At 38.9% G+C, this 14,342-nt stretch overlaps 1 protein-coding gene across 1 annotated transcript in view; it reads left to right on the top strand.

Annotated features, from left to right (window-relative positions):
- SFMBT1 (Scm like with four mbt domains 1) overlaps positions 1–13,728 on the top strand; it is a gene marked incomplete at its 5' end in the record, with an annotated part of 40,663 nt that extends 26,935 nt beyond the window's left edge. Inside the window, 6 exons of the mRNA XM_037055583.1 lie at positions 4,030–4,139; positions 5,066–5,241; positions 8,023–8,201; positions 8,385–8,630; positions 11,080–11,208; positions 12,076–13,728. Coding sequence (XP_036911478.1) covers positions 4,030–4,139; positions 5,066–5,241; positions 8,023–8,201; positions 8,385–8,630; positions 11,080–11,208; positions 12,076–12,216 — 981 coding nt within the window. The remainder of the gene's footprint in view (positions 1–4,029; positions 4,140–5,065; positions 5,242–8,022; positions 8,202–8,384; positions 8,631–11,079; positions 11,209–12,075) is intronic.
- Between the last annotated feature and the right edge of the window lie 614 nt (positions 13,729–14,342).

Here is a 14,342-nt window from a genome sequence, read left to right as displayed (position 1 = left end):
CCTTCCCAACATGCAGTGCCACAGTGGATCTATGTGGGTCAGAAGGAGAAGAGGAAGACCAAGAAATTGAAAACTTACTTGAACAAATAATAAAGGAAAACTTCCCTAATCTTGTGAACGGAACTAAACATGTAAGTCCAGGATGCTCAGAGAGTTGCAAAGAAGTTGGACCCAAGAAGACACACATTAAGGCATATCATAATTACACTACCCAAGATTAAAGATAAGGACAGAATCTTAAAAACAGCAAGAGAAAAGGAGATAGTTACCTACAAAGGAGTTCCCATTAGACTGTCAGCTGAGTTCTCAAAAGAAACCTTGCAGGCAAGGAGGGGCTGGAAAGAAGTATTCCAAGTCATGAAAGGCAAGGACCTACATCCAAGATTGCTCTATCCAGCAAAGCTTTCATTTAGAATGGAAGGGCAGATAAAGTGCTTCTCAGATAAGATCAAATTCAAGGAGTTCATCACCAAGCCCTTATTATATGAAATGTTAAAGGGACTTATCTAAGAAAAAAAGATCAAAACTATGAACAGTAAGATGTCAACAAACTCACAGCTATCAACAACTGAACCTAAAAAACAAAAACTAAGCAAACAACTAGAATAGGAACAGAATCACAGAAATGGAAATCACGTGGAGAGTTATCAGTAAAGAGCAGGAGGGGGGGAATGGGGGAAAATGTATAGGGAATAAGAAGTTTAATTGGTAGGCAAAAAATAGACAGGGAGATTAAGAATAGTATAGGAAATGGAGAAGTCAAAGAACTTACATGTACGATGCATGGACATGAACTAGGGGGAAGGAATGCTGGTGAGATGGGGGTGATTCAGGGCAGAGGGAGATAAAGGGGAGAAAAAATGGGACAATTGTAATAGCATAATCAATAAAATAAGAATGCAATGAAAAAATTACAACTAAAATATAGAACAACTATCTCAGAACCATCATAAATTGAATTGAATAGAAGTCTGACAACTACAAAATTAAAGAAACCACCTTCATCCAGTCTGGTAGGAGGGCACAAACTCGGAACAGGCTGGTCCCACACCCATGTGTGATGGATAAAAATTGTGGAGGTATATCTCAGGAGCGAGGAGTCCCAGACCCACACCAGGCCCCGCAGCCCAGTATTTCAGTGCCCTGAGGATAAATCCCCACAACTTCTGGCTGCAGAAACCAGCAGGGATTGAATTGGTGGAAGAAACTTCTAGAGCCCAAGAGCTCCTCTTAAAGAACCCACGCATGGGCTCACTTACTCAGACTCACTCCCTCTGAGCTCCAGCACTGGGGTAGCAGCTTGAAAGGCACTAGTGGCATACAGGGAGGAACTGAAGTGTCTGGCATCAAGGTGAACAGAGACCATTGCCCCTTTGCTAAACCCTCCACCACAGAGCTGGTAAGCTGGTGCCATATCTGAGATTCCATCAACATAGCTAACACTCTTTGACCCACCTTGGAGATCCCCAGAGACTCTGCCCCACCCAAGCTGCTTTTCAGTCGGAATGGTTAGTCTTGGCTCATCCTTCAGAGCTTCCTAAATCCTCTCAAACAAGTTAACAGCTAGCCTCAGTGAACCCCAGGCTTGTCATTAGCAGCAGCCAGCCTTAATTCACAGGTTGGCTTGCCCTGGGAAACTCAAGCCCAGCACAAGTAGCGGCCATCTCAGATCGCTTTATAGCTCAGGAACGGTGGCCCTGGGCAAAACACAGGTGGGGCTGACCTTGGCTTTCACCACCTGGGAAATCCCAGGGCCTGCACATCCAGTGGACAGCTGTAACCATGTTGGAGCACCATCTCCCTACCCCTACACAGCCAGTCCTCCATGGAGGGTGGAGGCTGGTGGTAAGTGGTCACAGCGAATCCTTGCAGCTGACTGGCTTGGGTAAATCCCTCCCATTGTTCTGCCAACAGCAACCAAGGTTCATCTACAAAAGGAGAGGGGCACTCAGCCCACAAGAAGGGCACACCTCATGTACCCAGCTTGAGTGATAAGGAGGCTAAGAGACCCTACAGGACACCTGCTACATTAGGCAACACTACCAAGACATGGAGTCAAACAGCTCTACTTAATACACAGAAACAAACACTGGGATGCTGTCAAATCAAGGTGACAAAGAAACATGGCCCAAATGAAAGAACAGATCAAAACTCCAGAAAAGAGTTAAACAAAATGTAGATAAGCAGTTTCTCAGAGGCAGAGCTCAAAACACTGGTTATAAGGATGCTCAAGGAACTTTGTGAGGACCTCAACAGCATAAAACAGATCTAGTCAGAAATGAAGGACATACTAATGAAATAAAGAACAATTTAAAGGGAAACAAACTATAGTAGAGTGGATGAAGCTGAGAATCAAATCAATGATTTGGAATGCAAGGAAGCAAAAAACAACCAATCAGAACATTAAGAAGAAAAAAGATTACCAAAAAATGAGGATAGTGTAGCATCCTCTGGCACAACTTCAAGCGATCCAACATTCACCTCATGGGGGTGCCAGAAGGAGAAGAGAAAATGAGATTGGAAATCTGTTTGAAAAAATAATAACAGAAATCTTCTCTAATTTGGTGAAGGAAATAGACATACAAGTCATGGAAGCACAGAGAATCTGAAAAAAGATGGATTCAAAGAGGCCCATTCCAAGGCACATTGTAATTAAAATGCCAAAGATTAAAGATAAAGAGAGAATCTTAAAAGCAGCAAGAGAAAAGCAATTAGTTACCTACAGGAGAGTTCCCATAAGACTGTCAACTTTGCAGGCTAGAAGGGATTGACAAGTATTTAAAGTCATGAAAAGCAGGTACCTACACCAAAGATTGCTCCCAGCAAAGCTATCTTTTAGAGTGGAAGGGCAGATGAAGAGATTCCCAGACAAGAAAAAACTAAAGGAGTTCATCATCACCAATTCATTATTATTAGAAATGCTAAAGGGACTTATTTAAGAAAAAAAGATCAGCCCTGGCTGGTATAGCTCAGTGGATTGAGCATGGGTCTGTGAAGCAAAGGGTCGCTGGTTCGATTCCCAGTCAGGGCACATGCCTGGGTTGCAGGCCATGTCCCCAGTAGGGGACACATGAGAAGCAACCACACATTGATGTTTCTCTCCCACTCTTTCTCCTTCCCATCCCCTCTCTCTAAAAATAAATAAATAAAATATTTTTAAAAAGAAAAAAGATCAAAACTATGAACAATAAAATGTCAAAAAATATATATCAACAATTGAATCTAATAAATAAACTAAATAAACAAGAGCAGAGACAGAATCATGGATATGCAGAGCATTTTGTTGGTTGCCAAATGGGAGGGTGGTGTTGGGGAATGGGTGAAGAGGTAAGGAGGTTAAAAAGTGGAAGTAGGTAGTTACAGAATAGCCATGAGGATGTAAAGGTCAGTGCAGGGAATGGAGGAGCCAAAGAACTTACACACATGACCCATGGACGTGAACAGTGGGGGGGGGACTGCCTGAGGTAGTGGGAATATGAGAATGCTCAGTCCTCTCAGACTGACTGAGAGGCTGTATGGCATTAATTTGGGCCGTAAAAAAAGCTACACATCTGCTGGACTTGCAGAGCTTCCCAGCAAGGGTGCTGCACTGAAGGTAACAGATGTGCGGACTGCTCATTGTTCAGTGCCTAGGGTGGCAAGGCAGGGTCTGGGGAGGCTGGAGCTTCTGGATCAGACTACTCCAACAACATGAAAGCTCAGCCATCTACAAAGTGTCCTAAACAAATATAATTATCTGAGTATACCATGACTGGGAAAGGATTTGGAAGGACATGCTAGAGGAATTTTAAATTCATGTTGTCTATTTGTTTCTGAACATAATGGTTTTGAATATTTAAGAGGGTCTTTTATTCTCTTATTTGTAACTTTAATCAGCTATTATATATTCAGTATTGTTATTTTGTTAACATTTATTAACTAATATGACTAGAATTAATACCATAAATGACATGCTAGGGGATAGCAAGGGTCTAATGGTGTGTTTTTCTCCTTCCCAACCCATATTTCTGTTTTAAAAATGGAGCACAGGTCCTCACACTACTTATCAATGCAGCCTATAAACCCAGTCGTGTCCTTCGGGAACTGCAGCTGGACAAAGACTCTGTGTGGCATGGATGTGGGGAAGTCCTAAAAGCCAAGTGAGTAAGCTCCTCTGCCTTTTGTGTGTATTCATCCTTAACGGGTCACAGGATCAGTTCCCCTTGGATAGTATTAGATACGTGGGTTACCTGGCGCAGTGCTTCTCCAACTGTTTGTGGTGAAGGTTTGTTTTCTTTTTTGTGTTTCCATTCTGTCACGGACAAATACTTTTAGAAGATATAGTGAAAATGAATTACAAGTAATGTGAAATTTAAAAGGCATAAAATTTAAGATAAGTTATTTTTGTCATTAGATATGAGACATAGAATTGCTTTTTTAAATAATTTGAAAGTTCAAAAACATTTACTCTTGTTTTCTGACTGGATCTTGTCATGGACGTGTGGCAGTGGTCAGGTGTTATTGGTCAGCAGACCACACTCTGAGGATCACTGCCCTGGGGTAAAGTAAGATTTAATGAAAGTCACTTTTCATTTAATAGTTAGTGTAGAAGTTATTATAGGAAAACCTTAGTCCTGGCTGCCGTAGCTCAGTAGATTGAGTGCTGGCCTGCGAACCAAAGCATCACTGGTTTGATTCCCAGTCTAGGGCACATGCCTGGGTTGTGGGCAGGTTCCCAGTAGTGGGTGTGTGAGAGGCAACCACACATTGATGTTTCCCTTTCTTTCTCCCTCCCTTCCCCTTTCTAAAAAAAATAAATCTTTTTTAAAAGTAAAGAAAACCTTAAACTTAGGAACAGAAAGCAGGGACCTTATTTTGCTAATTTAAGTAACTTAGGTTTTAGTTGTCATAGTTTACTAGATTATAAATTTGACCTAAGTACAAAATACATTAACTCCATATATTTTTCAGAATTCCCAAAACATAAACGACAGAGTCTTCTCACAAGCAAATATTGATAGACTTGATTTTTCTCTGGATAATTACTAGCCTAATAAAGTTGGTCTCTTGTGTCTTCTAATGGCAGATACAAAGGAAAGAGTTACCGGGCTACTGTTGAAATAGTGAAAACGGCAGATCGAGTGACCGAATTCTGCCGGCAAACCTGTATAAAGCTGGAGTGCTGTCCCAATCTGTTCGGTCCACGGATGGTTCTAGATAAGTGTTCTGAGAACTGCTCTGTGCTTACAAAGACCAAATATAGTGAGTTGTGTTTTTCAAACTTGTTAACTTTAGTAGCTCACCATACCTTTATACCCTGGAGAGTTTTTATTTTGCAGAGAATCGCATAACAGAGGTATACAAATATATTCCGTGAAGGGCCAGATAATAACACCTTAGGCTGTGGGTCATATGGTCTCTGTTGCATATTTTTGTTTTGTTTTATTTTCACATTTTAAAAAATCACTATTAAAAATCTAAAAACCATTCTTAGCTTGAAAGCCATACCAAACAGGTCACGTGCCAGATTTTGTCAACTTTTATATATAGCATGTATATATATTACGCTTTTTTGTCTGATATTTATTTTTATATTTATTTTTGTCTTATATTTATTATATTTATTTTCCTTAATGATATAATTGAAATTAGCCTAGATATTAGGAGTCTTTATGATTTTTCCCAATTAGTAATTTGAATGACATTAAATGGAATTATAGTCATACCTTGGTACTCATTGACTTCAGAACTTGTCAGACCTTGTACTCATCACATTTTGATGAGAAAAACGTGTTTCCGCACTTAGTGCTTGCTCAGGACTCATTGCACTTGCTAGCACTTGTATGAGCCAAGACAATACCATCCCCCTGCCCCCAAGAGAAAATGCTTCATCATTTAGTGCACATTGGTTTTGCCACTTGTCATGAGTTTGGGAATGAAATAACAAAGAGTACTGAGGTACCACTTTATATCTTGTAGAATTATTATCATTATTCTTTTTTTGGTAAAAATTACATAATATTTTGATAATACTTTAATATGTAACAGAGTTCGAATATGTTTCAATTTTAGAATTTTCTCTATATTCTAAAATTTATGCGAAAATACAAAGGATCTAGGCTAACCAAAACAGTCCACCCAAAAAAGAATAAAGTTGGAGGACTTACTCTGTCTGACTTCAGGTTTTACCATGAAACTGTAGTAATCAAGAGTTGGTTGGGCATTGAAGAAAGTGTAAGTCAAGTAGAGTGCTGGGACTGCATAGGAGGCCCAGGAAGTAGGGCCCAGCTCGTATGATTAAATTTAACGGGGAAAGAAAGTTCTTTTAACAAATGGCACTGTTAAAATTAGATATCCAGGTTGAAAAAAACAAACAAAATTCCTTGGCTCCTACCTCACAAATATGAAAAGTAATTTAAGCTATATCATAGACTTAATATAAAAGCTAAAACTATAAAAACACTTGAAAGAAAACAAGGAGGTTATCTTCAAAAGCTTGGGATAGGCAAGGATTTTGTAGAGAAGAGCACAATACACCAGTGTAAAGGAGAAATCAGTAAGTTAAACATCAAAATTAAAAACTTTTTCTTAACACCATTTATAAAAATGAAAAGACAAGCTACAGTCTTGGAGAAAATATTCTTTATATATATATATCTACCGAAGAACTCTCCAGAATATACTAAAACCTCTCACAACTCAATAAAAAGAGAAGTTTTACAATTAGAGAAAACTGGTAGTTGTACAATATTGTGAATACACAAAATACTGAATTGTGCAGGGTGGGGCAAAAGTAGGTTTACGGTTGTGAATATGTACAACATAGTTGATTCTTGTATTCTTATTATTTTTCATATGGAAAAATAATTTTCATATTATTTTTCAACTGTAAACCTACTTTTGCTCCATCCTATGTGTTTTTAAATGACGATTAATTTTATGTTATGTGACTGCTACCTCAATTTAAAAAGAGAGAGAGAGAAACAATGTTCTAGAATTAGATTATGGTGATGGTTGTGTAACAGTGAATATGCCAATGACTGCTGAATATGTACCCTTTAAAATGATGGATTTTATGTTATGTGAATTATCTCAATAAAAATGAGAAACAAAAAAATGAGTAAAAGACTTGAATAGAACAGTCACAGAAAAATATGTACAAATGGCCAATAAGCACTTAAAAACATACTCAGTATCATTAGTCATCAGGGCAATGCAAATTTAAACTTACTTTGAGAAATTACTACATATCCACTAGATTGGCTAAAATGAAAAAGACTGACAACCCCATGCTGGCAAAAGTGTAAAGCACCTACATCTCTCATACATTGCTGGTGGGAGTATAAAATTATACAACCCTTTTAGAAAACCGTTTGGCACTTTTTAAAAAAGTTAATCACACATCTATCATGTGATCCAGCGATTCCATTCCTAGGTATTTATCCAAGGAAAATGAAAATATGTCCACTGAGAGCCTGCACAAGAATGTTCATTGCAACCTAATAGCAAAACCTGGAAGCAGCCCAGGTACCCATCAACAGGAGAATAGATAAACTGGTATATTCATACAATGGGATGGTATTCATCAGTATGAAGGGATGAACTATTCAAACACACAACAGCAAAGATAAAACTCAAAAACCTTATGCTGAGTGAAAGAAGCCTTGCACTGTAAAGTACCTGCTAAAGTTTTCCAGAGATGAGTCGAACTAACCCACAGTGATGAAAATCAGAATAATGGTTGCTTTTGGTGAGAGGGAAAGGGACTAGAAAAGGAACCCTGCAACTTTTTAGGTTGATGGAGATGTTCCGTCTTGGTGGGGAAGGATTATTCAGGTTTATGCATTAGTCAGTACTAATCAAACTGTACATTTAAGATCCATACAGTTAAGATTATTCCTCTGTATGCAATTTCAACTTTAATCAAATACATCAAATACCATGTACATGTACCTGTTTTCTGCTGTGCTAATAGAATCTCTTGTGGTTTGAAGTATACAAAAATAATAAAGCTACTTCATTTTTTTTGTCATTCACATTTAGCACACTATTATGGAAAGAAGAAAAGTAAAAGAATCGGGAGGCCGCCTGGTGGGCATAGTAATTTAGCGTGCGCCCTGAAAAAAGCCAGTAAGAGGAGAAAGAGGCGGAAAAATGTTTTTGTTCATAAGAAGAAACGGCCCTCTGCATCTGTTGATAATACCCCGGCAGGCTCACCCCAGGTATGAGGTCTGATGATGTGCCTGTGCAGTCTAGAAGCCGGGGATCACTGCTTTACAACACAGACACAGGAAGAATGCGTGCAGATCTTTCTAAGACAGATCTCTGGCCAATAGAAGATGGTTTTGTGGCCCCAGAACTGGTTTGTCCTGAATTTTAATGACCCTTCTCTCTTTTTCCTCTAGGGAAGTGGGGGTGAAGATGAGGATGACCCAGATGAAGGAGATGACGATTCCCTAAGTGAGGGTAGTACTTCTGAGCAGCAGGATGAGCTACAGGAAGAGTCAGAAATGTCAGAAAAAAAGTCATGTTCCTCTTCTCCTACCCAAAGTGAGATATCCACATCACTGCCTCCAGACAGACAAAGGAGAAAAAGAGAGCTGCGCACTTTTTCGTTTTCTGATGATGAAAATAAGCCTCCTTCACCAAAGGTACCTATTTTTAAAATAGTCTTTCTTTTCCCCCTCTCTAGACTGTTTCTCTAGAGTATAATTTCTAAGTGATGTTGGCATTCTACTTATTTCAAAGTCAGGCTTCAGTTGAACTTTCTGAGTCTCTCTCTATTTTTTTAATTTATTTTATTTTATTACTTTTTAAAGATTTTATTTATTTATCTTTAGAGGGGAAGGGAAGGAGAGAGGGAGAGAAATATCAATGTATGGTTGCTTCTCATGCGTCCCCCACTGGGAACTGGCCTGCAACCCAGGCATGTGTCCTGACTGGGAATCGAACTGCGGTTATTTGGTCCGAAGGCCCACACTCAATCCACTGAGCTACACCAGCCAGTGGATTGAGTCTCTTTTTAAATGATTCCATTCTGTGGTTTACTTGTGTTTCAGGGATTATTTGGAAATAACTTTATCAAGAGGGAGGTCTCAGAGTGGCTGCTTGTCTTAAGTAAAAGAATGTTTCATTGCTAGTTTATTTTGTAAATAATAAAAGCCTGTCATTTAGTTCAGGGAAAAGTCCCTTTTTAATATCTTTCATAATATGTATGGTTTTATGGAAATATAATGCTTTTATAGAAGTAAATTATCCTTTTGATTCTGGTTAAGCCATCTTGTTTAGTATACTTAACATATACTTGTCTGCATGTTATATAACATTACACATTAAAGAATAGGAGTTAGTGTTTTAAAACTGGGTTGCTTTTTAAATATAGTCTGTGAACAGAACCAATAAATGACTTCTCCTGATAATTTAGCTAATCCTCTCTCATTGGAAATATCATCCCATTCACTTTAGCACCTACCAGAGAGAGTTGAAATAGACCAAAGCATGAATGGGAGATTTAAGAACTATTTTTTTTCTGTTATATTGTCCAAGTGATTTCTGCTGAAACTTTGAGGTAAAATTTTCCCCGTTGATATTCCTAGTTATAGAAAACAAACATTTCCTGCATACCTAGTGTATATGGTCTTTTGCCATCTTTGCTGGGAGAAATCACATCCTAAAAGTACTTTTTCTTTCTCTTCTCTTCTCTTCTCTTCTCTTCTCTTCTCTTCTCTTCTCTTCTCTTCTCTTCTCTTCTCTTTTCTTTCATTTATCTTTAGAGGTGAAGGAGAGGGAGAGAAACATCAATGTATGGTTGCCTTTCGTGCATCCCCTGCTGGGAGTTGGCCTGCAGGGAACCAGCCTGCAACCCAGGCATGTGCCCTGACTGGGAATCGAACCGCGATCCTCTGGTTCACAGGCCCGCGCTCAATCCACTGAGCTACACCAGCCAGGGCTATTCTTTTTATTTTTTATTTTTTATTGATTATACCATTACAGTTGTTCTATTCTTCCCTTCATTCCCCTCCACCCGCAATCTCCCTCCCCCACCATTCTTTCCCCCCCTTAGTTTATAACCACGTGTCTCAAGTTCTTTAGATTCTATATTTCCCCTAGTATTCTTGCCCTCCCCCCTATCTAATTTCTACCTATTGTCTATGCTATTTTATGTACCTTCTCCCCCCTTCTCCTCCTCCCACTCCCCTGTTGCTAACCCTCCATGTGTTCTTCATTTCTATGGTTCCACTCCTCATCTAGCTGTCCTCTTGGTTTGCTTTTGTTTTAGGTGTGGTTGTTCATAACTTAGAGTTTGCTGTCCTTTCACTGTTAATATTTTTCATCTTCTTTTTCTTATATAAGTCCCTTCAGCATTTCATATAATAAGGGCTTGGTGATGATGAACTCCTTGAACTTGACCTTATCTGAGAAGCACTTTATCTGTTCTTCCATTCTAAATGAAAGCTTTGCTGGATAAAGCAATCTTGGCTGTAGGTCTTTGGATTTCCTGACTTGGAATACTTCTTTCCAGCCCCTTCTTGCCTGTAAGGTCTCTTTTGAGAAATCTGCTGACAGTCTGATGGGTACTTCTTTGTAGGTGACCGTACCCTTATCTCTTGCTGCTTCTAGGATTCTCTCCTTCATTTTAATCTTGGCTAATGTAATTATGATGTGCCTTGGTGTGTTCCTTCTTGAAGTTTCCCTCAGGATAGCTGGTGGTCTCACAGAACTCGACCCGCACACACGTAGTTTTATCTGGTAAAGCGAATGATTAGAGGTCTTGGGGCTGAAACTTTATTCTTTTTTTTTTAAGATTTAATTTATTTATCTTTAGAGGGGGAAGGGAAGGAGAGAAATATCAGTGTATGGTTGTTTCTCGTGAGTCCCTTGCTGGGAACTGGCCTGCAACCCAGGCATGTGCCCTGACTGGGAATCGAACCTCGATCATGTGGTTCGCAGGCCCACGCTCAATCCACTGAGCTACACCAGCCAGGGCCTTAAAAGTACTTTAAATCCTCCCTTGAGGGGATATGAATTTAAATCGAGAGACTTTTAAAGAATATAATAGCTCTTACACCATTTGGCTTGATTTTGTTGTGGGGAATGAAGGAACTAAGGATCGAAGTTGCTGAAAGGCTTCACCTGGACAGCAACCCCCTGAAGTGGAGCGTAGCGGATGTGGTGCGGTTCATCAGATCCACCGACTGCGCCCCATTGGCGAGGATATTCTTAGACCAGGTAACCACCAAGGCCTTTAACTCTTAGCAACATGTTTCTGTAGCAAAGTACTGTGGGTATAATAGCAATTTATGTACAGGTCTCAGGAAAAATATTAATATGCAAAAGAAAAAATTATTTTAGTTCCATTTTTAGGAGTAGTACAATGTGAAAAAGTTATCTGATTTCTGCCATAGTTGAAGCAGATTATTACTGCATTCCCATTTTTCCTAAGAATATCTTTCTATCCCTCAGATATTTAAATGGCTTAAAATTAAGTATGCTATGATTAATTATCCCCCTGTTTTCCAAAATGACAGCTTGCCTGTTTCAAAAAAATAAAATCTGTAATGTATTAGGCTCTAGAGTCATGATCAATTTTAAGGCAGGTTTTCCGAAACACAAACACCTGTGGCCTTAAATAAATATTGAAATAGAATTGGTTTTGATACTTGGGGAGATTAATAAATGAACGTCTTTAAAGAACTTAATTGGGCTTTTATATGAATGCTGCATATCAGGACATTGAAGTTTAGTTAATACTTTATTTCAGATTTAGAAAGAGTCCTCTAGAAAAGTGGTTTGGGTTTTTTTTTTGGCACATTTAATTGCCAGTTACAAGGCTAGTCAGTTTACTAAATTTCTACTGAGCAGAAACTGTAGAATGTATTCTTATCCTAGGTAAAACTTGGTAATTAATTCTGAAGATTCATTAGTATGGAGGACTGTGAGAGATATCTAAAAGGAAATGTGTGATACTTATTCAAAACAGAAAAGTAATGAAAGGAAAGAGCAGGAACAGTGATTTTGACAAAGCCAGAGTGAATCATGATTGAGCTGTCATTTGCATGCACATCATAGATAATTTTTATTTTTGTGCTTTAACAGGAAATTGATGGGCAGGCCCTGCTGCTCCTTACCCTTCCCACCGTTCAAGAGTGCATGGACTTAAAATTAGGCCCTGCCATCAAACTTTGCCATCACATAGAGAGGATCAAGTTTGCTTTTTATGAGCAGTTTGCCAACTAAGAAGGACAACCAAAGTGAGCTGTATCTTTGAAGCACAAACTCAGCAAAACCTTTGCCGGCTCTGTCAGTGGAGCTGAAATAGTGCTGGGGCTCTGGGCCCTACAGGTGTGGACTTGTTCTCTTTGCACTTTCAGGGAAGGAGGACCCACAGTGAGGAAGCAACAACTGCACAGAGGTGGCTCTTCTTTCTGCCAGTGAAGAGTCCGGTGTCTCTCATTCAGCTGATGGCAGTTTTTAAAAAACAAAGATGGTGAAGAAAAGACTCAATATAAGAAGAATAAGCATTTCCAGTGGTGTTTTAACAAAGAATAATCTGGACTGCTGGAAAGCACCCTTTTGGTGGTTTTCTTTTTGTTCTGCTTCTTCCCATTGTAGACTGAACTTTGTTCTCTGCTTTCTCTTTCTTGGAAAGAGAGGACACAGCTTTACTTCAGCACTGATTCGGGACCGTGCCTAAGGCAAATCAGCAAGCCCTCCATTGTCATGGTGTTTCTGAGCTTTCAAAAATTAAAACGGTTCCTTTTGGGGATGATTATGTGGCTCTAGGATTTTAAATTTGCAGTCACACTTTGATCCATTTTAAAGTTTGTTCTTAGGAGTTCCTTTGTTTACTACCTCTGTCGATAATTGTGTTTGCAGTCATGTGTGAGGATTTTTGTATGGTGTCATTTTTAAGCTACATGAACACTAAAACTAAGGCAGATGTTGGAGGGGGAAAAACACCGTTTTCTCAAAACCATTGTGTGAGCTCTTCTACCAGTTCTTTAACTGACCTGATCTAAGAACTCCGCTGTCAGTGTTTTCCATCTTGACCCAGCTTGGGCTACCTATTTTAAGAAGTATCACAAAGATTGTTGGTATTGCAGTTTAATTGCTCTCTCTCCATTAGTTTTCAGAGAGACTTTAGTGGCTTTTATTTGGTGTTTACTTTTCTTTCAAGTTGTTGGTCTGTTTCATCTCTAAAGTCTTTACTTTGTCTAAAAGTCAGTAGGTATTCCTTGGACCCGTGATTAAATCCACTTCCCCTTCTTTCTCCGTGTTTCCAGGCAGATAGTGTAGAAGCACAACAGAAAGAACAGGTTTTGGAGGGTTATGCAGAGCATGGAGTTTCTGTAACTGTTTCCTCAGGTGGCTAGGTAAAGATTGAGAGGTGGTTAAGGATTCTAGAAACCTCTTTGCCTAATCAGGTTTATCATTTTCTTCAGTTAAATCTTTAAATTGAATCTAGTCTGTAGTCTGAGGATTCCCATTCAATAACTGAGTTTTCTTTTAGGTGTTTTCTTTCGATCCAGCTCAAGCTGATGTGAAACTACAGGTGATTTTCACTTAATGACTGCACTGCCAACTATTACAGAAGGAGGGCATTTGCTGTACTGTCCCACCCGTGAGGAAAGAGGAAAGACATATATGTAGATTGCTTCCTTTGAATGGTGTGCTCTGCTAAGTATATATTTTTAAATTATGCTAGTCACCTGCAAATTTATAATATAATTATTCTTCTTTAGACTTTAAAATGTTTTAAAACTATATGCTGGCTAATTCTAAATAGCTATAAAAATATCAGGTTGGCCAAAAAGTTTGTTTAGTTTTTTTCCATAAAATAAAAGACACCTTTTTTCATTTTCACCAGTAATGTTATTGAATTGGATATTTTGCATATGTTGGCTATCTCCTGTGTGGTAGAACATTGATTGTTCTCAATGTCTCAGTTTGATCGCTGTCAACTCCACCTGGTCTGCCCAGCCATGGAGCATCGTCCATGAGGAATCTCCAGCATGAAACTTCACAAACCACTTTTGACATGTTTGACCAGTCACAGCGCCTTCTCCATACACTGCACAAGTCTCTTTTTGGGGCGGGGGGGGGGGGTGTTTCAGTTGCATTTTTACCTTTCTTGAAATCATAAATTTAGCATAATATTCCAAAAATGTCACTTATTTTCTTCCATCTTCAACATTAAAATGGTTATATAAAAATTCACCAATTTTGATGTTTTTTAAAAAATGCATGCTGATATGACACCTGTTACAATACAATCTAACAAAATTGTTTCAAATGACATTAAAGACAACTAGAGCCATCATACAGAAAAAAACCAAACTTAACTTTTTGTCCAACCCAATATA

Source organism: Sturnira hondurensis, unplaced genomic scaffold (assembly GCF_014824575.4).
Source record: "Sturnira hondurensis isolate 20B ecotype Veracruz unplaced genomic scaffold, ASM1482457v3 Scaffold0008723, whole genome shotgun sequence".
NCBI lineage: Eukaryota > Metazoa > Chordata > Mammalia > Chiroptera > Phyllostomidae > Sturnira > Sturnira hondurensis.
This window is presented reverse-complemented; position numbering and strand designations above follow the sequence as displayed.